The sequence below is a fragment of the Molothrus ater genome, chromosome 1 (assembly GCF_012460135.2).
Source record: "Molothrus ater isolate BHLD 08-10-18 breed brown headed cowbird chromosome 1, BPBGC_Mater_1.1, whole genome shotgun sequence".
In the NCBI taxonomy this organism is placed as follows: Eukaryota; Metazoa; Chordata; class Aves; order Passeriformes; family Icteridae; genus Molothrus; species Molothrus ater.
The window spans coordinates 50,079,907-50,105,578 of NC_050478.2; the positions used below are offsets into that span (position 1 = coordinate 50,079,907).

The 25,672-nt window shown below is 44.1% G+C and overlaps 1 protein-coding gene across 1 annotated transcript; it reads left to right on the forward strand.

Moving 5' to 3' along the window:
• The first annotated feature begins 4,271 nt into the window (after positions 1-4,271).
• Positions 4,272-17,282, forward strand: PDIA4 (protein disulfide isomerase family A member 4). Its single transcript, XM_036402368.2, has 10 exons — positions 4,272-4,491; positions 9,946-10,123; positions 11,781-11,986; positions 12,618-12,756; positions 13,199-13,404; positions 14,079-14,237; positions 15,147-15,298; positions 15,681-15,837; positions 15,932-16,165; positions 16,608-17,282. Exons 1-10 carry the CDS (start codon positions 4,389-4,391, stop codon positions 17,021-17,023), a joined length of 1,950 nt encoding a protein of 649 aa, XP_036258261.1. The 5' UTR covers positions 4,272-4,388; the 3' UTR covers positions 17,024-17,282.
• Positions 17,283-25,672: the final 8,390 nt, after the last annotated feature.

Genomic DNA, 25,672 nt, shown 5'->3' on the forward strand with positions numbered 1-25,672 from the left:
ATCACATTCCTTTGCCTGGGCCCTGGTTAACTATCACAAATACTGCCCAAATCCTCTCAGCATGGAGTGTCCAAATACACTTGATATTGATACACTTGAAGGATGGGATGCTATCCAGAGGGATCCCCTTACTTGGCTGTGGTGGTTTCACCTGAAACACTGTTGTCCAGTTCTGGAATCCTGCTCCTATCTTGGGCCACAAGAAAGGCATGGACCTCTTGCAGCAACTGCAGAGGAGGGCAACAGGAATGATGACAGCAATAAAACACCTCTCTTTTGAGGAAAGGCTGAGAGAGAGGGAATTTCTCAGCCTGGAGAAATCTCCAGGGTCACTTATTGCAGCCCTTTAACAGATGAAGGGGTTTTGTAAAAAAGATGGAGAGAGAATTTTTACCAAGGCTGGTAGTGACACAACAAGGGGTAACAGAACCAAGAAACAGGGCCCTGAAAAAAAAAGAGAAAAGGCAAAAAAAGAGAAGCCATCCAGACAGACACTCAAAATCATTGCAGAAAACAATCAGTTTTCCTAGGCAATACAGGAATTTATATTACCGTCACTTAGCGTTTTTCATTAACTTACAAGAATTTAGTAGTATTGAAGTGGAACACTTTCACATCAAACTTTTTATCATCTTTCTACAATGACGACTGAAAATTATTGAAAGATATTTTAAAATAAGCATCATAATAGATGAATCAACCACTGAGCAAAAAATCCTGAGTTCTACAAGTGTTCTCTTGCTCTAAATTATTTTTAGGTGAAAATCACTGAGGTGATTTTTAGATGCAAATCACTGAGGTGAAATGCAATCAGGATGGATATTTTAAGCATTGTTTTGAGGTTCACTGAAGTGATTTACATGAAGATTATGTGCAAGGCAACTCAGCATCATGTGAAAGTTCAGCTATTATGCAAACAAGATAATGAAGGTCGACAAGAAAACTACCAGAAAAATAATTCAAAACACTTGTGTGACACTGAGCCATTTTAAATCTTACATTTTTAGCTCAAATTTACTCTTTATGTTCTTGCTGTGAGTTTGTGATTATCCCAGCTGCCTGTCTGTGTTGACTCACAGCCTGTGAAAGGCCAGGTAGGTCCACGTTTACTTTTGAGGTTGTAATATGTTTTAATAGCAGAAGTTAGACCTATATAACTTAGTCTGACATGTCTTTCCATTTTCATGATTTTTGTGGAAGAACATTGGCTTCTTCTTTTTTGATATTTCCTGCTGAATATGCCTCTTCCAAGACTAACACAGCTGTACCCCACAGAATGTGCAAAATGAGGTACAGGATTACTAGTGTCTAGGCTACCTTTTAAAGGAGAAAAGTACAGTGTGATACAAGGAGAGATTTCCACAGCCCACCACTTAATGATGTTGGAGAACACAGATGCAACCAGTGAAGACTTTAAGGTAGCCACTGGCAACTTAAACCAACAGGAAAGCCACCTACTGAATGTTCCTAAGGAGAAGCATATTTAAGAACTACAATAATCTGCTTGTTCCTGGGGATGCAGGTCTGCCAGCAGTGATGCTAACACCTTACCAAGATATGATACACAGTATGTACAAAATGCAATCCACTTTCAAATAACCAGAGTGCACTAATACCTGCATTTTCGTGCAGCACAGCAGATGTCATCAGGTAGATTTTTTTTTTTTATCCAGAAACTACACCATAGGTGCTCTGTGAGGCCTCATGCTTTCTGGACCCTGCAGTGTGTTCCATGACTAGGGATTTGTATGGCCAATTCCTCACAATCAGACAAGCTGCAGGAGACCTGTGCCATCCACTTTTCCATGCATCTAACCCAGAGATGACCCTAGACTGGGCAGGTGTTCCACCTGCCTCCTGCCTGGAGACCCTCCTGGCAAAGAGAAGAGTGCTCCTGTCATCAATTTACATAAGGAATGAGCACTCAGCAAAAGGCAGCAGCGCTCTTACCAGTAGTGCTTGGCCCAGAGGATTTTCAGCTGCATTGTCAGCCCCACAGGTAGCCTTTTAGAGAGCAGGAAGGAATCCCCTGGAAGAGCTGCACAGCTGGCACACTCTTCCAAGTGCTCAAAAGGCATGGAGCTGGCACCCCAGCTGGTCTGGGATGAATTCCAGCTGGTCTGGAATGAATCACATGTCTGAATCACATGTCTGGTGTGCCATTTACCACTCTGTATTTGCTGTGCCATCCTGTGCAACCCTAATCTAGGAAGACAGGCACAGCCCTGCTGGTTTGAAGACAGACCAGACCATGGTCCTTTGCCAAGGTCCTGTTTGTCTAGTGGGACATGCCTAAGATCCTCCCAGTGTTGTAACCACCCACACAGTGAACTGACAATTCAGCAAATTTCTCAGTCAGGCTGTCCTTGGCTGAACAGGGATCACAGGGGTTCTGCCTTCCAGGCTTTCCTCCCGCAGCTCAAATAAGTAATAACAACCCCAACTCCCCTGTATTTGTACTATTTGCACTTCCTTTTCACTGCCTAGCAGGATGTTGGTACTTGGCACCTTTGACTGCCTAGCAAATTTACTGATCTCCTTTTTCAGTTGGCTAAACTGGATGGAAAGAAACCACAATAACCATAAAATTCATCATGAAAGAAAAAGCATTTAATTCGGTATTTTACACTCCAGCAGACAAATGCAATAATAACATCACTTCCCCATTTTACATGCTCACTTTTTCTGCAAGCTACTTTAACCCGTTTTGCAATGGTCTGTCATGAAGTATTGGGCTTGACAGTACTCCTCTACCTTGAAAGGTCACTGTCAGTTGGAAAACCTCCAACATAAATCAGAAAAAAATGGATTACTATAGCCACTATCTCTCTCATAAACTTAGAGGACAAAGACAGTAAATATTTCACACACCAAGATGATATTCAAATCAAGGGTTGTGTTAAACAGTGAACAAGACTCTAAATAAAAACTTTCCATACTCTTCATTTTTCCCACTGAGAACCTGGAGTGTACAATCTGATTATGTGCTATCTTCAAATTACTGAATATCAATGTTAATCAAACTAATATTTATATTGATACCAAAACCAGGCAGGATCAGGATCACAGTTTTGGCAGGATCCAGACAGCTTTAACTTGGTTCAGATCAGGTCCCACTCAATTCTAGTGATGTGCCAAGTTAAAAAACTGCTCCTATATCAGCTGCTGTATTTTCCAGATAACTTGTGTGGCAGCTGAGTTAAGGAAAGGCACTGACTTCTAGGCTATAACTTATGAATGTAGAACACAGCAGGACTTTTAATGTGCTTTTTTTTTTCCAACCTACAGACCACTTACAAATGCCAAATGGCAACTGATGCAACAGCAGCCTTTCATAGCAATGCAGTGTCTTAATCCTCTAAAATTGTGGAGTTTATATTTAAAGCTTGCACTTCAAAACCTTGAAGATAATCATTTATCATAAGCTACTGCTACTCTTTTACAGTGTGACTGCCACACGCTGAACTTAGCAGCTCTTTATGCTTACAACCTACCAATTCAAGAGTCAAAAGTTTCGTAAAAATTAAAATAATTGTCCTATGAGCCTATGTAACTAACCCAAGCAGGGGGACAGACTGGCAATTTTGGCACCAAAAGCCCAGGTTTTAGCGGTGTCTTGTTGCATCTTAGGCGTTCACCATATAAACCATCTGGACAACCACGGAGAGAAATTGCACCGCAACACCTTCCCGTGCAATCACGGCGCTACCGGTGGGCTCGCTGCGCCACACGGTCTCCGCGGGAAGCACCCAAGGGCGGTATCTCCATACCACCCTTCCCATCCGCGGCAGCACCGTACCGAATTCCCCTCTCCCGGCGAGGGAATTTAGGAGGCCCCAGCGCTGCCCTCAGCCCGCCCGCTGCCCCGCCCCGCCGCACGCGGCGCGCCCTCACAGGCTGCCGCGGGCCGCTGGCCCCGCCCCCCGGCGCCGGCCCGCCAATCACGAAGGGCGATGTGGCTGCACGCGGTCGGGGCGCTCCCGCCCCATCCCTCCCGCCTCCCGCCCCTGGAGCGGCCGCGCGCTCCACGCGTGGCGGGCTGCGGTTGGCAGCTCGGCGGCGGCCAATGGCGGGGCGGCACCTCAGAGCGGCCGGGCGCTTCCGCGCGCGGTGCCGCCGCTGCTTTCCCGCCGCCGCTCCGGCCGATGGCGCCCGTGTCCCGCCGCGGCGCCGCGGCCGCTGCCGCCGGGGGTCCCCGGGGGCGCCGCGGAACCCGCGAAACCCACGCACCCCGCGCCGGCGGCCCTCGTGACGATTATTGATTGGCGACCGCGCCAAGCACGTGTTGGGGCAGCAGCCAATGAGCGGGCGCGGCGTGCCGCGGGGTGGGGCGAGCGGTGGGAGCGCAGCGCAAGGAGCGGACGGGCCAGGCCGGGAGCGGCGGCGGGATGAGGATGCGCGGGCTGTGGGTGCTGGTGCTGCTGCTGGGGCTGGCTCAGATTGCCCTCCTGGCGCAGGGCGCGGCCGCACAGGAGGAGGATGGCGACGGAGGTGAGCGCGGGCAGGGGCCGGGCCGGCACCGCATGCCGGGTTCCCCCGCGGGAGGCGGCTGCGCGGCCCCGGCGCTGGGAGCTGCGGGGAGCCCGGGCTGGCGGGGCGCCGCTGGGACCGGGGTGCTCTCGCAGACCTCTGTGCAGGCGCCGCTGGGACCGGGGTGCTCCTCGCAGGCCTCTGTGCGGGGCGCTGAGCCCGCCCCGTGCAGGCGCTGAGGTCCGTGCGAGCCGCTCGTCCCGGCGCTGCTCGTCTGTCGTGCGCCGTGGGGCGGCTCTGCCTCGCCGCTCCCAGCACGGAGGTAACAGCGAGCTAACAATTAGCCATGTTGGCAATCCCCGCTTCTGAACCTCCTGGGAATTTGCGATTTCTTTATTCCGACTCCTATCGGACAGATTGCCATTTCATTACGTAGGAGAGGGACTCTTCATCAGGAGCTGTGGTGATAAGACAAGGAATAGTAATAATAAGTAGTAGTGGTAATAAGACAATGGGTGCAGATTGAAAGCGGGGAAATTCAGGTTCGATATGAGAAGAAATGCTTTACTCTGAGGGTGCTGAGACACTGAAACAGGTTGCCCAGGGAGGTTGTGGATACCCCCGTGCCGGCAGTGTTCATGACCACCGAGCAGTGCTCTAGAGGGAGGTGTCCCTTCCCTGGCCGGGGAGTTGGGACTATGAGATCTTTAAGGTCCCGTCCAACCCTTAGCATTCTATGGTTGGACGGGACCTTAAAGTCCAAAAATAGAATGTAAAAATTCTATGGTTCTGTGATTGCTCACTCTTTTCCTTACTCCTTTTTTCAGGGACTCTGTGCATTCTTCGTATTTCAAACTGATTTTTTTTCCCCCCTCACAGAAGGAAGGCCCATTGTTACCATCTTCTTGGTGTTTCTTCCTACCGTCTTTGGATTTCACTGACGTGTGTCTACTCCTTTCCAAAATTAGCTGAAACAAAGCTGCTGAGGCTTAATGAGTATAGTAGGAGGCAGACATTTGAAGGTGTTTCTTTTTTCGGTTTTAAGTTTCTTTCATGTGGATTTTGGTAAATTATGCATTGTTCATATTTCCTGCATGAACACTGCTGCATTTTGAGTATTAGAGAGCTTTTAGAGAGACTGGATTATGGATGACCTTCTGAACTCATGTCCTGCAACTTCTTGCTGGCCTAACAGGCACTAAAACTTGCAGAAGTGCATTTAGATCAGTTACCCTATTTGTGTAACTGTATGGTCTATAGGATGAGGGTAAAGAGATTTGTTTTAAATATGGCATCTAAGGATATGGCAGTAAGGATACAGAGATACAGAATCTTCCTGTGGAGCTCTTTTCTTTTTTTTCTGTTGTAAACTGGAATACAATTTTTATGCTTCTTTCTCTGCTTTTAGCTAGAACGTGGTTGTGTTGTGGTTTCTTTGTAACATGTGACAAAGCCTAGTACTGATTTCCCCTGCCACCTTCAAAGGGTGAAGTAGCACCTGTGATGTTATAGTGTTACCTGTGGCTGGCAGCAGTGGCTCGGCTCCTTGTGGGCCTGGCTCTCATCAGTATTTCCCGTGCTTGCAGCTCTTCTCATTATAGGAGTTCTGGGCATCAAAGGTACCCAGGGATGGAAGTGTCTCCTACTGTGTGGAGCTGAACACTAATCCACTGCTCAGCTTTCAATCATTTCCCAGGTTCTATTGTGTATCTTGAATTTGTATATAGATCCTGAACTAGCCTTGACAAAGCCTTTGCCTTAAAAATGCACATAGTTGGGGATTTTAAATTTTGCCCTTGGAATGCAGACGTGGGTGAAGTGGAATAAATTTACTTTGCAACAAGGAAGTAATCTTATGCACTTGGTTGTTGGGGAAATGAAAAGTTCCAAGCAAACCTATCTTGTAGCACTGCATGATTTGGGAAGTGAGGTTTGAGCAGGGCAGGGGGGTAAATATGCTGGAAGTGAGGTTAGGCTGGATCCTGACCACTACACCCTTGGCATCCTGATGATGGGAAAGGAGGGATCATGTAGAGGATCCACCACAGAAAAAGATTGAAGGGGGCTGATATTAAATTAAATTGAAAATCTTTCGAATGTCCTAGCAACACATGATGAGTTCTGGGCTTCTGAAAACTGAGCTCATCCAATTAGGGAACAGTGTGCTCCTCAAAAGGAAACTTTCAGGCAGCATCCCAAAGTCATTGGTGTCTGGATGCAGCTTTTCTGTACAGGATCTGCTTTGTTTAAGAAAATGTTACTAGGCTGTATTTCTGATAAATGCTGAGTGTTCAGTGAAGTTACTGTAAGAATTAATTTCAGAGTAGCTGTCATCCTAAAGAAGGCCTGCCAGCCAGCACCGTGTACTTCAAGTCTTAAAAAAAGTACCTTCCTGATCATGTTTTTTGACTCCTGTAGTAATGTGTTGGAATTTGTGGATTGATTTTGTGGGTTTTTGGGGAGTTTTGTTTTGGTTTTTTTTTAATTTTTTGTATGTGTTTTTTTTGTTGTTGTTAGTATAAGGGGGTTATCCATATTTTACCAGAGGACAGGTTTTAGCCACAGCTGTCACAGCTGTTAGTTTGTCCACTGGCTTTGCAAGTCTCTTTAAGAAACAAAGATACTTCAATTTGGGGGCAGCTGTTTTATTTTCATGAGCTGACTTATGCAAGTATTTATTAGCTACTTCTGCCACTTCAGGTGTCACAAACTCATTCTGTTCTCTTTAAATTGTAAATCTTTATGCAGAGGAAAGTTTCTTGCTCTCTATGGGGGAAAAAAAAAAAAAGTCCTGCTTGTTTCTCCCGTGGTTGGGTCCCTGAAACAAGTCTTTCAGTCCCAAATTTAAAGGGATGGTAGAGGTAGCTGTGATAGCCCCGGGTGTTGGTGAAGCTGGAAGCTACAGAAAGTAACTCTGCACACTTAAGGACCGATATCTAAGTGTGGTTAATTTCCTTTTTAACGCACGCCCTCCTTAAGCGTGGGAGAAGGTGGAGTCCTGCTGTTCCAGGGCTATTGTCCTGCCTCCATCTCCAGGGAGGAGGAAGGCGGTGTGTGCAATGCCCGTGACAATGTGTCGCTGTCGGGGAAGTTTCACCTTGGCAGGCTGTACGGCCACTTGTAGGGAAAGATACAAAATTATTTCAGTGAGGGATGGTGGATCTGATGGTTACATTTATCCACCTGCGCTGGATGTTTTTGCAGGGAATACCTTGTTCTTTCTAAAAACCGGGTGCCACTGTAGCTGCTGAGGTCTTTGTCTCTCTTGGGGGTGGGTCGTGAGCAGGTGAGCAGGAGCAGGGGTCACAACCCGGTGGGTGGTTCGAGGTGCAGGAGCAGAACTGGCCGGCTGGTTTTGCTCGCGTTCCTTTGTGTCAGGAAAAATCCTATCTGGAGCAATTTGCCAGGAGTGCAGTGGCCGGGAATTCAGGCACAGGCCAGCCTGGAACAGCCTGTGATGAAACTGAGCCCTCAGAACTGCTGGGCACCCGTGTAAGGTACAGGCTTTGCCTGCTGAAGCCCCCTGAAATCCAGCTGTTCCACCAGGGCAGTCCTGCAGGTATGTGAGGCATGGATTCACTCAAGGGTGAGCAAGAGCTGCAACACAGGAGGCATTGTCTGCTTGCAAATAGTGCTTTTAGCTGCCTCAAAGATCAGGTGAAACACTAGTACTTGTTAGAGAAACCTGATCCAGCTGACTAGGGTTGTGTGATAAAAGATCTCCTGTGATCTCTCCCTTCATCAGAAGCTTTAGTATTTTCTATTTTTGTGCTAAATAAATTTGACCTCTAATTAAAATCAACATACTTTCTCCAAGAGCCCCTACTGTTTCCTGAGAGCATATAGGCTTGTTTTTGTATACTTTCTTTTAAAATAAAACTAGCTATTGCAATTTAATGGCATAATTTTATCCATGGTGAGGTTGTTCCTAATGTCTGCTGTTGGTCTGACAAAAGTGGATTTTGTTTTGTTAGCTTTTTCATATCTGGATAGTACATATTTATTGTTCTTAACTTTCAGCTTCCTGATTAAATCAGAATATTTTCAGAATACTGCTGCAGTAGCTCCTCAGCTTAGCCAAAAGCCATTTAAATAGAAAATAATTTTAAACGAGAAACCCTAATCCCTTTTTTCTTTTTTATTTTTTTATCCCATTCCTGGGACTCCCACTGGTTGAAAGGGACTTAACTTCATTGTTTTACAGTTTTCATTTGGAACGAGATATTTTCATTAGTTGTTCTGTCCCTGAAATTCTTTTAAAGTCCTTCAGGAAGATCTGGTTTCCTTGAAAGATGGTAGTTTTGGTGGTTTTTTTTGGTTTTTTTTGTTTGTTTGTTTTTGGTTTTTTTAAGTTTAAAGGAACATATGAAAGGTCAGATATTGAAAAAAACCATCTCAAATTCCATGCCAACAAAGAATGAATCAGTAGAAATGTGCTGGCTTCAGCTTTCACATGCTAATTTTGCTTTGGTAATTTATCAAATTGTTTTTTCCTTTAAAGGACTGTTGTGGACCAGTGGTTTTGGTCTTAATTCAAAGGCCTCCCCAAAAGTTCTTTGAAAGAAGAAGCTTTCACTCCATGGTTTTTGGTTTTGGTTTTTTTTTAGAAGAGTATCTGGCATTTGCCAGGTGCATAGGTATGAGTTTCTGTGGGACTTCTGCAGTTAGTTACTTGATTTTACACTCACTGCAGCCTGGTGCTGATCCAGAGCTGAGTGATTGGTGCCCCTGTGAGTGGAAAGGCTCCTCAGTGAATAGCAGACCTGGAACATCTCTGAAACTGAGAGCAAGAGTGGCAGAGGTGGATGGAGCAGTCAGGCAAGAAGCACAATTTAGAAGTGCTGCCTCCAAACCACCTTGATTGTAGTGAAATGGTAAATTTTGGTTTTATAGCAAGTGTGTCTGTTTATTAGACCTTCAGACAGGCAGCACATAGCTATTGTGGTGTTACAGGTCTCCTGAGCTGGGATACAAGGGAGCACTGGGAACAGATAACACCTGCTTTTTTGGTGTAAGACACTAATTTTTCCAACTTAAAGTTGGCTACTCTGTTGCATGATGAAGGGTTCTGTTTGAAGTTCATCTGTGTGCCCTTCTTGCCCAGCAAAACATGTCCCAATACCCATATTTCAACAAGATGTTTATCAAACCTTGGTGGCAACTATTGCACAGATTTGTGTTCTTTAATTGGTCTTGTGTCCATTTTGTTAGTTCTCCCTGACATGTGAAATACCTGTTGATACTTTACTGAAATATGAATATTGTCAGCTGGTGTAGTGTGGACAAAATTGAAATGGTCAAGCATCTGAGTCCAGGCTCTTTGCAAACTGAGATAGCTGTATGTGGAGCAGAAACTAATCCATGTGGGTACTTTTCTTAACCACAGGAGGTAGCTAATCCATCTTCAATCTGGTACTGTCACATTAATATAAAACTTGACACAATCTAATCTGTGTCATATTCTTACCTTCCCAGAACCTGTTACAAAAGAAGCTGACGATGAAGGTGATGATGATGACGATGAAGAAGATGACGAAGAGGATGATGATTCTGTAGTTAAAGAAGAAAATGGTGTGTTAGTCTTGAATGATGCCAACTTTGACACCTTCACTGCAGACAAGGACACCGTGCTGCTGGAGTTCTACGCACCATGGTGGGTTCACAGTGCAGCATCACAGGGCTGCTCTGCCAGAACAAGCTCCTAAAAAGTGACCTTGGGTTGCCATTTTAAAGGTGACAAAGGATTAACTTGGCTGCAGGAGATGCCCTGGACTCTGCTATAGTCCAGAAAAAGAGATGGTTCTGGTGGTGGGCAAGAGCCTTTTTTCCCGCCTCTGTACTTGCAATAACCAGCAGCCTGCTCCTGTTCCACAGATGTGGGTCATACTGAGGGATCCCATGCCTAGGGGAGCACAAGCCTGATTCTATCCCTGGTTTATGCCTGTCAGGGAACAGAAATGGTTCCAGTGAGGCCCAGGAAAGTCATGCAGTATGGTCCTGCAGCCTGCTATCGTCCTGTGCCAGTGCTGGACCACTGAGAACGTGTGTACTTGCTCACCTAGATGGAGTAACGAAAGCTTCCCTAGCAGGGGAATTCCCTGAAGGTTTTCCTTTCCAAATTCACATTTCTGTCCTTGCCAGAAAGGTGTGGAGTGGTTAGGGACACAGCTTGTTTGTATTATCAGTTTAAGCAGTGCCTCATACATCTGCCTAATGATGGCAGTTCTGCTGGCATCCCAGGGTGTACAGCACTTACACTGGTCTGCTCCAGGGAGCTACAATGGACTTAGATGCATGTAACCAAGACAAAGGATTCAGGCCAGGGTGTGTCCTCTCTTGCATTCTTATGTTCAAAAACCTTAAGGATGGTTACTGGGTGAAAACAAGATAGAAGATACTTTCAGTAGAATTGCTGAGTTAGTGTTGCAGCCAGAACCTTTCCATTGTGGCTCAGTGATACAAAAATGACTTACTCATTTTTGTAGTAGTCCTTCTCCAGCCTTTGAATAGAGGGGGAATATGATCTTGCTGGAGGTGGAGCTGCATTTTAATTTGTGCCATTCTTGTAACAGAGAATCCCATTCCTTCTTGGCTGTAGGCACTAATTCTGCAGCTGTAGTTTGCCTACATGAAAAGGATGTATGACTAAACATCTCTCCTATTTTTCTACTCCCCCTCCTTCCAGCTGAGATGCTAAGGAGCAAAGGCTATCTGGCACACACTTCTTTCTGTTTTCCTACATTTTCCTGGTTTCATCTTTAGCTTGTCAGGCTGTATTATTTATTATGCTGGTATCCTCTGTCATGCCTGTTTTTGCATCAGGAGCCTCTGTTCTCCCTAGAGAGTTCTGATGTGGCCAGAGAGGGGGCAGATGCTGTGTTATCATAGTGGGTGGGCGATTTCATTTGGCCAACTTGACTGCTGGTTCATTTTCTCTTTACTTCAATTTAGGGTGCTAGGGAGAGAAGATGAACCTTGGTTAGGGAGAAGTGAAGTTGAGGAGGAAGGAAAGAAGGAAGGAGCGAGCGTAATACAACTTCATTGTAAAAGCAGTTGTTGAATTTTTTACAGTGGTTTTATAAAGCACATGGCAATACATTCCACATTGAATTAAAATTAAGAAAAATAAAGGTTTTGATGTGAGCATACAGTACATTAGCTACAGTTGCTCTCCATGATCTAAACATGTAGCAAGACAAACATTTCTGTGCTGATGATGTGGACATCTGTCAGAAGGCATCCTAGAATTGCAGAGCAACTCTGCATGTCTGTTGTGCATTTACATACCTACTTGTGTCTTCCTCTGACAGGTGTGGGCACTGCAAGCAGTTTGCTCCTGAGTATGAGAAGATAGCTAAAACTCTGAAGGAACATGACCCTCCTATTCCTGTAGCCAAAATAGATGCTACTGCAGCCACTTCACTGTCAAGTCGTTTTGATGTCAGTGGCTACCCAACCATCAAAATCCTGAAAAAAGGCCAAGCTGTTGACTACGATGGGTCTCGGACAGAAGATGGTAAGCACCAGTCCTTTGCAGTTCTCTGTAAGAAAACAAAGTATGCTATGATCTTTCTTCTTAATATATGGCTGTTTTGAAGGACTCTGATCTCAAGTTATTTATCTTAAAGCAAGTAATATTATGAATGCTGAAGTTTTCCGTTTTCTCAACAGGCTGCATGCTAGAGGACAATTTTGCAGGTAGTGAGTAGTGCTGTTACTGACAGAAGGTTTCTAGAAATATGACTTGACTAGAAGAGAAGACAGTCTCATGTTTGCTGAAGGATCAGCCAATAAACATTTGATATATATATATATTGGCTGTATTTTGCTTAACTTATTTTGCCCAGCTCTAGTCAGAGGGGGAAAAACTACCTTTTCTGTCTGTTTTGAGATGGAATTCAGTGCTGCAAAGTACAGATCTGTGCTCTGCATAAGACACTCTATGAGGTGAAGAGACCTTCTCAGTAATGCCAACAAGGAAATAAGGCATAAATGAACTTGATTAAGAAAGTGTTCTCATGTAAGCTTGATGTATAAGCATTGGTCCAGCACCATGCTTGCCCTCTGATTTCAAATTCTTGCATTTGACATGCTAATGGTATGATAAAATGCATGCTTGCTAATTGGGTTATTGAACTGTATTTCAGCTATTGTGGCCAAAGTCAAGGAGGTTTCTGACCCCAACTGGACCCCTCCACCCGAAGCTACTCTGGTATTGACCCAGGATAATTTTGACGAAGTTGTGAATGATGCTGACATAATCCTGGTGGAGTTCTATGCTCCATGGTAAGCAAGAAGGCAGTCACCTGTATTTGTCTAGCACAGATGGCCTGAACACACTTGGTGTACCTCAATTCTAATCTGCACCTGGGATCACGTTGCAGATCACTGGCAGACTAGACTGGATCTGTGTGTCAGCAAGGGGTGGTGTCCAGATCTTCACTGGAGGTTCACAATGTTTGCTGATTTGGGAACACACTGAGATACTGAAAACCAAAAGAATTGGTCCTTAGCTTAAAAATGGCCTCTAAATATGAAGCTACCTATAGTAATGTGAGGCCAGGCACAGAGGTCAGCTTCAGGTTGCACAGACACGGCTGAAGTGTCCTCTGGGATTCAATGATCCCATTTCTGCATGCTGGAAGACTTAACTCTTCCACTTCAGGGGTAGGAGGTACCTGGCAGGCTTAGTGGCTGGTAAGAAGTGCCCTCTGCTCTGCCTCCCTAGGTGTGGCCACTGCAAGAGGCTTGCTCCAGAGTACGAGAAGGCTGCTCAGGAGCTCAGCAAGCGCACACCTCCCATCCCCCTGGCTAAAGTCGACGCCACGGCTGAAACGGAGCTTGCAAAGAAGTTTGATGTCACTGGCTACCCAACTCTCAAAATATTCCGCAAGGGCAAGCCTTATGACTACAGCGGTCCACGGGAAAAATACGGTACTGCAACTTTACTCACAAGAAAAACTGTGTTTTCTTGTGTTCTGAAAAATATTTTGACGTATCTGTCGGACTCGCAGGCTTGTTAATGTCATAGCAGCAGTAGCTGGGGAAAACTGAAAGATTCTGCTCTCATACCTACACAGGATATTTAAATTTGTCTTTAGTCTTCATAACATCTTTAGGTGGTAGTGTCAGCTCCTTTCAATATCAAGTAAGTTAAATACACTTGGTGAAGCAGTGGCAGTATGGGTAAATGGGCAGGTTTTAATTATACTGGAATGAGCCTTGAGGGCTGGCAAAAATAGTCAATATTAAGTTTTAATTAGACTTAAGACTATTTAAGTAGCACCTTGGCTTATAATAGATTCAGGAGACAGTGAAGGGTCTGGAATTTCAGAAAGGAGCATTGCTTGCAAGATCAACTGATACTCATGGATTGTGTGCTTGGTCAGCTCTTCTGAAACCAACCTGAAAGGGAATATTCAGAACTGCAGCTTTAAAAACTTGGACTGAAATCTTGCTGATTTGGTCTTTAGGTTATTGTGGGAGGACTGCACAGGAGGAGATGTGTTCATGGGAAGTGTGACATTAAATGTTTTACATGGAATGCCCAAATCTTTCAGTTCAGTAAATGTTCTAAGCAACTTTTTGGGGGTGGGTTTCTCTCACAGGTATTGTCGACTACATGATTGAACAGGCTGGTCCTCCATCCAAACAGATTCAGGCTACCAAGCAGGTACAAGAATTTCTGAGGGATGGGGATGATGTCATCATCATTGGTGTCTTTAGTGGAGAGAATGACAAAACCTATCAGCTCTATCAGGAAGCAGGTAAAGAATGTTTTAAAATATTAATGGAATATATGTTTTGTTGGGATTCTGCCTAGGACTTTGGGCATGGAGAGATCATTTATTTCTGCTCCTAGTATAGTAGGGAGGGTTGGAGAGGAGAAGAAGTAGTAGGAGGAAGGGTGATCTTCTACTTGTATTCAAAAAATAAACTCACACCAGATTTTGAGGCTGTAACTAAGGTGTCAGCAGGTCACAGAATATACCTCTGCTTGATAATTGTGTCACTAAAAACATGTGGACTAGAGAGGAGGAAAAAATGCTTTCCTGAGGAACAAACCACAATTTCTTGGCTTAAAGCCTGGATATGTTTGCTGTCTGTTACTCTAGTTTCATATCTGGCAGCCCAGAGTCTGTTGTCACCAAACTCATTTTGGATGAGAGGTCTGGAGAAAGGACCCTCATCCACTTCTGGGTCAGTTTAGTTAGACCATTCCTGGCAACCTGTCTATGTCTGATTCTGGGGCTGCTGTCATAGTTGGATTAGGAGCTCATTTGTTTGCCTCAGCATGGCAAGACAGAGAACTGTTTCCCAGGCTGTCCCAAAGCAAATAGTTTGGCTAGCTGACCTATTTGGGGAGAGGCCAAGAGGTAAGAGATTGACAAAAGAAAAACTGTTTTGCTGCATATGTTTTGGAAGCTGTTCAAGGTGTTTGAGTGTGTAGAATAACTCACCAAGTAGGTGGGATGTTGAACAGCATTAAAATAGTGCTGCTGGAATTGTATGTATATTCACGTGCTTCTCACCCCTGAATAAGAGCTGTTGTCTAAGACTGGGTTGTTCTGTGTCACTTGGAGAACAGGAAGAGCATTTCCTTGCAGTTATCTCAGTTACAGTCTGTAAGTTCACTTTCTAATGACTTTTCCTTCACCCTAACCTTAATTTTTCAGCTAATGGTTTGAGAGAAGATTATAAGTTCCATCACACCTTCAGCAATGAGATTGCAAAACTATTGAAAGTTTCTCCAGGAAAACTGGTTGTCATGCAGCCAGAAAAATTTCAGTCGAAGCATGAGTCCAAGATGCACGTTCTGAATCTTAAAGTGAGTAGATGGTCCAGAGCTAAAATGTTTGTGTGTGGGATTGAAAGTTCTCTTTCTCTGTAATTACAATCAGTAGGCATCTTCCTGTTGGAAGTACTCCTACTAGATATTTGAGTTAACCTGTTTGTCCACTGAAACTGTATCTCTTTTTCAAGAGGACTTTAGGAAATTGGTCCAGATGTTATGTTTTCAAATAATAATTTGTCCATACAATATTCAGTGCTCAAAGGTTTGAAGAAAATGTGGTGGCAGCCTTGTTTTTATAACATGTCCTTCCCTCTTTCGCACTCGTGTGTGTACCAATACTGGTTTTCTTAGTAGTGCATAGCAGATGTGCTGCTTAAATCTGTTTGCTTGAACTTTTGTCACTATTTCTTTACAGGACTCTACAGATGGATCTGAGATTAAAGAGCATGTGCTGAAACATGCTTTGCCTCTAGTTGGTCATCGCAAGCCTTCCAACGATGCCAAGAGATACTCCAAGCGTCCTCTGGTGGTTGTCTACTACTCTGTGGACTTCAGTTTTGACTACCGTGTTGGTGGGTTTGCTACAATTACCCTTCCTTCACTTTGAGAGGGAGCAGGCACTGAATAACTAGAAATTACCAATTCTGTCCTGTTCTGGTTTTTCAGCTACTCAGTACTGGAGAAGCAAAGTCCTGGAGGTGGCTAAAGACTTCCCTGAATACGTGTTTGCTGTTTCTGATGAGGAAGATTATTCTTCTGAAATAAAGGATTTGGGCCTGCTCGAGAGTGGAGAGGATGTCAACGCTGCCATTCTGGATGAAGGTGGCAAGAAGTACGCCATGGAGCCAGAAGAGTTTGACTCTGATGTACTCAGGCAGTTCGTGGTGGCATTCAAAAAAGGTACAGTTTCTAAAATGGGGTTCTCTAAGCTATTTTGTTTACACTTCCAAGAGTTGTTTCCTGAGGCAATGGCTCCAGTAAACAGAGTCTGTTTTATGTGCCTAAAATGTTCCTGTGGCTTTAAAGTGTGAGCTGGTCATTCATATTTGGGACTACTGTATTAAATCATGAGTTATTACTTTGTGGATGGACAGCCATAAAAAGAAGAGAAGGGTTCTAGGGGGAATTGCAAAAAAAACCTGTTGCCTGTATTTCATGAGGTTATTGGGCCAAAAGCTCACCATTTAAGTAGCCTGTGTTTCATGCGGAGGCAAGTTCAATTGCCAGTGCAGTGATCTTTCCCTGGCAGGAGGATGTACTCTTCTGCCCTTTCTTAGGAGAGGTTGTAAGGGCTGCTCTTACCACATTCTAATGGTGTTGTGTGTGTTTTGCTTCCTTCTAGGAAAACTGAAGCCAATTGTGAAGTCCCAGCCAGTGCCAAAAAATAACAAAGGGCCTGTGAAAGTGGTAGTGGGTAAAACTTTTGATACCATAGTGATGGATCCAAAGAATGATGTTCTCATAGAGTTCTATGCCCCATGGTGTGGACACTGCAAGAAACTAGAACCAGTGTATAATGAGCTAGGCAAAAAATACAAGAATGAGAAAAATCTGATTATAGCCAAGATGGATGCTACTGCCAATGACGTGACGAATGACCACTACAAAGTGGAGGGATTCCCCACCATCTACTTTGCTCCAAAGGACAAGAAGAACAACCCAATTAAATTTGAAGGCGGGGACAGAGATTTAGAGCATTTGAGCAAATTTATAGAGGAGCATGCAACAAAACTCTCCAGAACAAAAGAAGAGCTTTAGATAAGATGAGGGTGGAGAAGAAAAGTTGTTTGTACAATGTAGTTAAAATCAAGTTACTGACAAAACTTGGTGAGAGAAGAATTAAGCAGTTTTGAGCAAAGAGATTCTTGAGCAGTAAAGCAATTTCAGTATCTTTTTTTTTTTATATGGCAGATGAGTTTTTTTCTGGACACTGAACTTAATACTCTAATATGAATGTCTTATGTTAGTTACGGTTTTGATCTTTGGAGAAAAATACATTCTTTATTTTTTGTGACTATCTCGAGCTTTGTTCTTTGACTCCAATGCAGCTGTTTTTAAGTTAAAGGATACTACCAAAAAGAGAGAAGCAGATCCCTCAGACAAACAGATTTGTCATATTTGTTGTTATGGTTACTGGGGGGAGCAGTCTTTTCAGCTAGTGTTTTCTGTTATGTTTCTTTGTACCTATTCATGTGACTCTATCACTGTATTCATAGCTGAGGATAAGAATGGAGGTTTTCTAAAGTGTGCATGAATTATATGGTCCTACTAAGATAAGACGCAGGGACTAACTAAATATGCTCTAGACCTGTTTTAGCTTTGTGCCTCTCTGTAGAGAGGGTAATGCTAAAATAGAAAGTTTTCCTAATGGACCTCTCTTTACTAGTCCTTATTGATCCATTTACATCTCAGTCTTCCTGAATATGTTTTGGAGTAATTAGAGTATGGCAGAAAAAGAGCATGTAGTGGGTGGAAATGCTGGGCTTCTGGTGTCAGATCTATGTGTTACTGTCTCCTTTCCTTTTGCAGAGAGGAAAGTTTGGTAGTGATTCTTTGGGCAAGCAGACTGAGACCTTCTAACAGCCTTTATTCCTGTAGCAGGTATTGCAGGTACAAAGAATAATCACATCCTCTCTGTGCTGCCCTTGGGTGTATATGCATTTAAAAGTGGGTTTTTATCTGGAATGACCCAGTTTGGATATGTCCATAAATTTATGGGCCATGTTGAGGTTGCAGACCTATGCTCTCTAGAAGCACTGTCTCCCTCTTCTCAGAGCTGGGATGCTGCGGTGTGTGCGACTTGAGTGTCCCTGAGGCAGTTTTGATTCACATTTTGTTTTACAGGTAGTTCTCCTAGCAGCACTGTTTTCTGTCTTGCAAAATATGACCAGTCTTCCTTCAGCAATTGCTTGTTGCATTAGTTTTTAGATTTTTGGAGGGTGTGTAAATCTAAAACCACTACCCATTTTTTTTTTTTTTTTCCTGGGGAGATGCATTCTTCTGTGTAGCAAGGATAAACCCATGTCCAGGAGGTGGCTGTTCAGGTAGAGTCTGGGGACCCAAAGGGACTGCAAGGGGGGGTACATAGTCCTTATACTTTCCTACTGCACTTGGCATCCCTATTGAAGGGGTGTCCTTCCCTTCTGCCTTAAGGGGGACTGTCCCCCACTGTTAACAACCCACAGAGCAAAGCATAACTATCTAATTATTCTTGTAAAGGTGTAGGGGACTGCAGGAAGGCTTTCCCTTAATTAATGGTTTAGCCAAAGATAGTGAACAAAGCTCACCAGCAGATTGAGTGAGAGGGACAGTATCAAATCTCCTGTGAGTGCTGGGTTGTGCCTGAATGCTATTCAGCTGCTACTCTTTATCAGCAAAAGCTGGGAAATGCTAAGCAAGTAAGTGTTGAAGCAGTGTCATCATTTACCTCAGGCCCTTGCATTGTCCATCTCCTCTCTTTGCATTAGAGGCTTTTTCTTTCTGCTGTCCTTAAGTGGACAGATGGCTGTTAAGCTTAGACAGTATTTCATCTACAAGACTCTTACCAGATAAAGTGCATTATCTTCCCATCTACTGTCATTTCTCTTTGCAGCTCTTCTGTAGGCTTTCAAAAGCTATAATCTTTCTAAATGTGTTGTGCAGGCAACAGGAGTGAGATGAGACTTAGCTGAACACCAGAGGTGATTTTTTTTTTCAGCTTTAGAAAATATACATACAAGTCAAGTAACAAGTTCAGTCCTACCTGCCAGTGTTATTAATTCAGTTCTTCAAAGAACTAGGCACAGACTTTTTAAATCAGTTCTTAAAACATAGTTCAGGTTCTATGCCTAAGCAAATATCTCACACAATGCTGTGGGGAACTAAGTTGCTCCTTGTTAGTTGTTTGCAGACTTAAAGGGGTTTATTCCAAAACAAGTGCTGTCTAACTAACAGGGGAATATGGATAAATATGGAACCAGGGGAATACAGATAAATACGGAATATGGATAAATATAGAAGGGAGGGTGAAGAGTCCCTTATTGGTGGTGAAGGACTTCAGTCAGGGCTGAGGCACCATTCTTCTTGGGACAGTAAGGGTTAAAGTTGAGCATGAGCATTTCTCACCTCTCTTCTGACAGATGCTAAATCATTAACATTTTCATTGCCAATGCTGTACTGTTCCTTTAAACTGCTTCCTCCCAGCAGGAGCCAACTCCTGTCTGGGGTGAAACCTCTGCAGTCTCCAGGGAGCCCCTCTGGCAATAGAGGACACAAGGCCCAGGGGAGTGTCCTAGATGTGCTGGCTCAATGCTCCTGCCACCTCTCTCTTTCTTCCTTGCCTCCACAGGTGGAGGCAGCCTGGTACACAAACTGTTCCTTCAGAGTATGGTGCTGAAACCCTGACTCTTGTTCAGGAGCAGTAGTGCTTAAGTCAGAGCTGAAGAGGAATACAGTAATTACTACTGCTTCCAGTTTCTTGACAACAGTGAGCTGCAAGAGCAGGCAGTGTTACCCCTATCAGGTTATGGATTTATGTTATGAGCAGTGGAGGGAACGAGTTTGTTTGTTCCATCCTTTCACTGGTGTCACCTGGCCACATTTCCTGTGAGTCCTCACTGTGCCACTCACCTTGGCATCTGCCTGTCATAATAAATGCATTTATAACTCCCCAGCAAGATGAGGATACTGTTGCCTCTAAGCGTTGGGCAGAGTCGCAGTGGAAAGCAAATTGCTTTCCTTAGTTCAAGTATCCTGTCCTGTGCTGTGTGCACCTGTCAACATCACATGAACCCTCTGTGAAACTCACTGGGATGGATACAACATAAGATCTGTCATCTCTGTACAGAAAGTGATGCTAATGTGATTGATGCATTCTAAGGAGAACAGGTCATACCATCTTTTGGAATTTGTTAATGCATTATGCGTGCCTGCTTTTTCCTTCCTGCGGCATTAGGATGCTTCCCTAAACATTATAAATTCTTTTATTAAAGAGTTACCTAAATGCTGCTGATTAACCTTGGTGTTCCCTTCTTATAGAAGAAAAAAGTGCAGTGCAAGAAAATAAGGGAGCTCCCCTCACTTTGCCACAGCTGCATGAGCCTATGACGTAATTCATGATTATTCCAGTTGGAAGAGATCTGCAGTTTATGCTTCAGCACAGATTGATTTGTTTAATATTAAAAGTCCACGGAGCCTGGCCTGGTGTATCTCCCACACATGCATCCTCTTGGAAACAAACTTATTTCTGTAAACTGTAGTACATCTTAAAGTAGTCAGACTTGGGACTTCCTCAGGGTCAGCTCCTTTCCCTGAAGGGTTAAGAGCTAAGGTAGGCAGCAACTGTAGCACAGCTGGTGCTTCTTGAGGAATGAGTTTGTCTGTACTGTGTCTGTGACAGTAAATACTGGCCTGTGATCTTGATACTGTGTCAAATTTTTTTAGTACTGGGAGAGATTTGTTAACAGCAGAGGGTTTGCAATCAAGGTTGTTACCTGGTTTCTACTCTCCACAATTTTATATGTCCAAACTGCTAATTATGCTAGTGCCTGGGTATGGCCCAGGATCTGGCTGGTGGCAAGCAAGAAAGGCACTGCAGAGCTGTTGCCACAAAGTTTTCTCTGCCCTCTTGTGTGTGAGGCTATGTGCTGAGGAAACAGCCTTCTGGAAAGCAAAACATGAATAAATGATACAGGTTAAAGGCTTCTCAGAAAGTAGCATTTACTGCAGTGATCAGACTGCTGTCCTTTTTTTTTTTTTTTGGTAGGCAAGAGAAGCCTGTGCAAACTCTGTGCTCCAAAAGGCCTTTTGCTGACAGCCTGCATTGGTAATGGACACTGGTCAGAGGGCTGAGTGTTGCAGTCTGTGTGCTCAGCCCTTGATGTGGGTAGTGAGTAAGTCAAGCCCTGTGCAAACTGTGTAATCTGCTTAGTCAAACTGGTATATACCCTTGTAGTTGTGCAATTTGGCTTTGGTTTGCTGTGCTTGAGTTGCAGAACTCCCTTTGTCAATGCAGATTAGGGATCTATGAGTAACCCTAGCAAAATTCAGTGCAGCAGCATCTTGGATCAGTTGCCAGGCATTCTAAGACTTCAGCACAGCTTGAAGAGTCACAGGAATCACTGCACATCACTGCAGTGCATTTGCCAGGGGGGAGCTCTCAGTTGCTGACTACAGAGGGCTTCTCTTCTTTTCCTGCCTGGACCCATGTAGGTTGTGTGAAGCCATGCAACCATGGGCAGAAGAAACGTTCTCTTACCATGCACAACCTGTCTTCATATCTGCCCAGAATCCTACTCACAAATCAATTGTTTTCGTTCAACAGCCTTGGAGGTTGCTCTGCACCTGAAGCCAGTTCCTTTAGACAGAGCTCTGCCTGCTCTCAGGCCCCAGACTGATGTCATGTTAATGTTAGTGCTGGATTTTCTGTGTCAGGAGCAGCTGGTTTTATGTGAAGCCATTGTGCTGTAATCTGTCTGAACAACCTCTATATGTACCATGAAAAATAAATGATCATGTCTTTGTAGAGGCTAGATGAGGCTGCTTGGGTCTGGAGGGGACATGACCAGTCTCCAGTTTCATTTTTGCATTCAGAGAGAAAGGGATCTGGTCTGTGAACTGCTCCAAATCCTTACATTAGAAAGGTGGGAGTTTCAGTTTCAGAAATGCTGTTCACATCTCAAGTTGTGTGTGACTTGGTTAACAGAAACACAAAGAGGATAAGCTATATTAATCCAAGCATGCAAATAAAACCGTTATCACAATCAGTAACCCAATCCTCTGAAGGATTTTCACAGGCTGGGGTTTTGAACAGCCAGTTGTTTCTTCATAGTGAAAGCTGACACTTGGCAGCCTGGCCTGCATTAATATCCTTCTACTTGCCTTTGTCTAAGTTATAGTGGCCTTCCTGAAATCTGGTATCTTTTGCCTTACATTAGGAGAGAATTGTTCTGCAATACCGTAAAATGCTTATCAGAATGATAAAAAGACCAAAAATACCCCAGTAGAAGGTGATCTCAGGGGAGGAGAAAAAGGTAATTTATAAATTTTCCCTGAAGTTAGAGAAATTGATGCTAGACAGGGCCATTTACTCAGCTAATCTTATTGGTTTACACATCAGACCACAAGTTATCTGCTGTTTGCTTTCTATATTCAGCCTAATAACTTGCATTTAACCAATGAGCCTACTCCAAACAAAGTATGCAACACAAACTAGGCTCCACAGCTCTGCTGAGTGCTCCTGCTGCACTAACACTCATTTCTGAACCACAGAATGCATTCAGGAAATGGGATGTGCCACTAGAAATTGGTACTGCTGCTTTGGGTAAGGAAGTTTGCATTCAGTTTTGCATTCAGTTTGCAGTGTGAAATATTTATATGTAACTTTTGCTGGTGCCTTTGGACAGTGGACTTTAGTGATGCATTTTCATGTGGGAGTTGGCACTTCTTCTGTGATTTTGAGTTGGTTTTGGTCTTTTTCAGCCGCAAGATAACCTACTAACATATGGCAAGTAAAACCCCACTAGCTTAACTGAGCTGTAGCTTTTCCCAGCCAGCAGATTGTCACAGAGGGCCTAGTGACAAGAGGGTTGAGCTTTGTTTAAGCTCTTTTCCCTGAGCCTGAAGGAGAGCACCTGACTTCAGCAGATGCAAATTGAGAGCTGTTTACTGGTGTATTAATGAGTCCATGGAAATGTCAGTGGCCTTACTATGATCTGCCTGCCTCTTTGTTTTTCTCAGAGATCACCCTTAATGTTCAATTTGGACAAACCAGCCATTCTTTCAATAGAATAATCACATTTTAAATAAAAAAAGGGTCACAGTGTTTGGTTTTTTTCATTCTTTCACTTCCAAAGTGCACATTAATTGTTAATGATCTCCTTGAAGCATGCTGTTTGCCGTAGCTACACAGCAGTGGGTATAAGGGTAGTGCTTGCTCATGCAGGAAAATGTCCAAAAGAACTTGTAAGGATCAAAAAGTCCTCCTTTGATCACAGTGCTGTGGTAACAGTTTCAGTGTTAGGATAAAATCAGTGTTTGTTCGGAGTTCTTTTCTTAACAATGCAGCTTGTTTTGCTGAAAATTATAGGAATGGTCAAACTTCAGTGTCACAAGATGTCCAGTACTTGAACACTTCAGCCTGAAGAGGAACTGTGGCTATATAAGGGGCAAGTCATCCTCTTGTGCATGAAGCACTGCACTTTGAAGGGCCAGACCTAAGTCACTGATGGAAAACATAATGCTTGCAAAGGAAAGAGGAAATTAGGACAGTGTGTGATTATTACTACATATATGTAAATGATCACAGGCAGTACCAGGCAATACAGCCAATTACATGTATTTGCCACTAGTAACTACAGATCAATAGTATATGAGAGCTAAAAAACATGAGAAAACATTTAGCCTGAGACATGCATCAGCTCAGATATAAAATAAGTAGAACTATACAAAAAAGTTCTAGTGAGAATTGTAGATCTTGGGATACTGTTTATAGGGGAAAAAAATAACATTGCCACAAAACTCTTGGTTTGAAGCATTCCTTGCTTTCATCTGGTGACTGGCTGAAATCAATAACTAATTTAGACCGTGCACTTTAATAGTGATTAAATAATGAACATTTTTTGACTCAACAGAGTCTAACAGCAAAATTTAGTTTCTTCAGACACTTTGACTTCAGAGAATCTATCAAATGCATTCATAAGTATCCTGCTATACTCATTTGTTTGCCACAAGAAAGGAGTGGTTATTATGTGGTTCTCTGCTGTCTATGACATTTCCTTTTCCCTAGGTCAACTTTTCTTCCTTCTACTAAATTGAATCCAGTGTTAATCTTTCAGAATAAGCAAGATCTATCCAACACTATGGATGCAACAAAGTTTTCCTCATACCAAGCCATGATTTATTAATTCCAGTAAAAGATTCAGTATCAAAAATTAGGTGACTGGCACCTGCACTGGAATGTAAAGTCTGAAGTTTGGTATCTGGGATGCACCCATGGGGTAAAAATCTCTTTGGAGCGAGAGAATCAGACAAAATCCCAAACAATGAAGCTCTAGCCAGCAGAAAAGGGCCTGAAGGCTGCCCCACTTTCAGACCTAAACACATTTCTTAAGGTCACAGAGCTGTGCTTGCACTCTGTGGTGATTGTCAGCATAGAACTCCCTTTTGGAAAGCAGGTGCCTTGGCATGCTCCATCAAACAATTTATCTTTGAGCAGCAGGTGTGACCCTCCATGCTTTTACAACAGTGGTTAGCCCTTCTGCCCAAGGCCGAGGAGACGCCTCTCTCTTCCTGAAACTGCTCAGATGTGCATCTTTTCAGACAATACTTTAGCTCTCTACCCATCAGAGACAGCTAGGCTGTCCCTTCTGCCACCTCTGTTCTGCTGCACCTGTCTGACCAGGTGTAGTTTGGAAAATGAGGTTCCTGTACCACTTCTCAAAAATGCTCGGCAACACTTTTAACTGTGCTCAGTGGTATGTATTTATAAATACATAAATACCACTGCTCTGCTCTGCTCAGAGCACCCTGCTGTGCTTCTGGCATGTCACCAGGTTAATCTAAATTAGCCAGGTTATGTTCAGTGCTTTGGAGGCTGCAGGCAATGCCTGGCAGGCTGAACCACCGAGAATTTGGCTGGAAATGTGGATATTGCGATAGCAGGCACTGTCATAAATACCTTATAAGAGGGGATTTTTTGGCCGTGGTGGGAGGCTGTGCTTTCCCTTGCACTGGAGCTGAGAGGCTGGGGCAGTGATGCTCAAATGCTGAGGGAGAGTCTGCTGGGGGTGCAAAAGACTAGTCAAGTGCAGTAGTGGGAAGGGGGGAAAGAGAGAACGAGGAGATCAATCTGTAACTGACTGTGAACAATCAATTGAGATACCCCACTACCTTCGGACCAGCCGAAGGACCGCTTTCTATCCCAGGAGTATTTATACCTCCCTTGGAAGCACAGCTTCTCAGTTATGGCTACTCCTGGAACGGCGTTCCTCGTTTTCCACTGCCCAGGCATTCGGGTCTGCATTCCCGACAGCACGGTGAAAGCCACAGTTGCAAAGGCACGCCATTAGGGACAGGAAAAATCCTTTCCTTCCCGCTGGGAGACCCCGCCGCATTCTGGGAGCGCTCTATGGAAATCACGAGTCCCGCCCCTGCTCCTAGCGCCGCCTCCCACCGCCCTTCCCTGGGAACGGCGCAGCTCCGCAGTTTCTCCGGGAGCCTCCTATGAGATGGCTTTCCCCCCCTACCTCTCTCTACCGTGTTTTCTGGAGATAACTGAGCTTCCACTGGGAAGTTCCTTTGCATTTCCCTCCTTCAAATTGTTTTCATGGCTTTAATCGATAGAATGGCAAAACGAATCCATTTCCGACAGTTAAGGGAAAAGGGGAGGGGAGGGAAAGGGGAGGGGAGGAAAAGGGAGAGGGAGGGGAG

What these genes read in the sequence shown, in the direction of transcription:
- PDIA4 (XM_036402368.2), top strand. Translation starts at nt 4,389, where the DNA reads ATGAGGATGCGCGGGCTGTGGGTGCTGGTGCTGCTGCTGGGGCTGGCT. An exon ending in GTGGAGTTCTATGCTCCATG is followed by an intron (nt 12,757 to 13,198) that starts GTAAGCAAGAAG and finishes CTGCCTCCCTAG; the next exon opens with GTGTGGCCACTGCAAGAGGC. An exon ending in CGTGGTGGCATTCAAAAAAG is followed by an intron (nt 16,166 to 16,607) that starts GTACAGTTTCTA and finishes GCTTCCTTCTAG; the next exon opens with GAAAACTGAAGCCAATTGTG.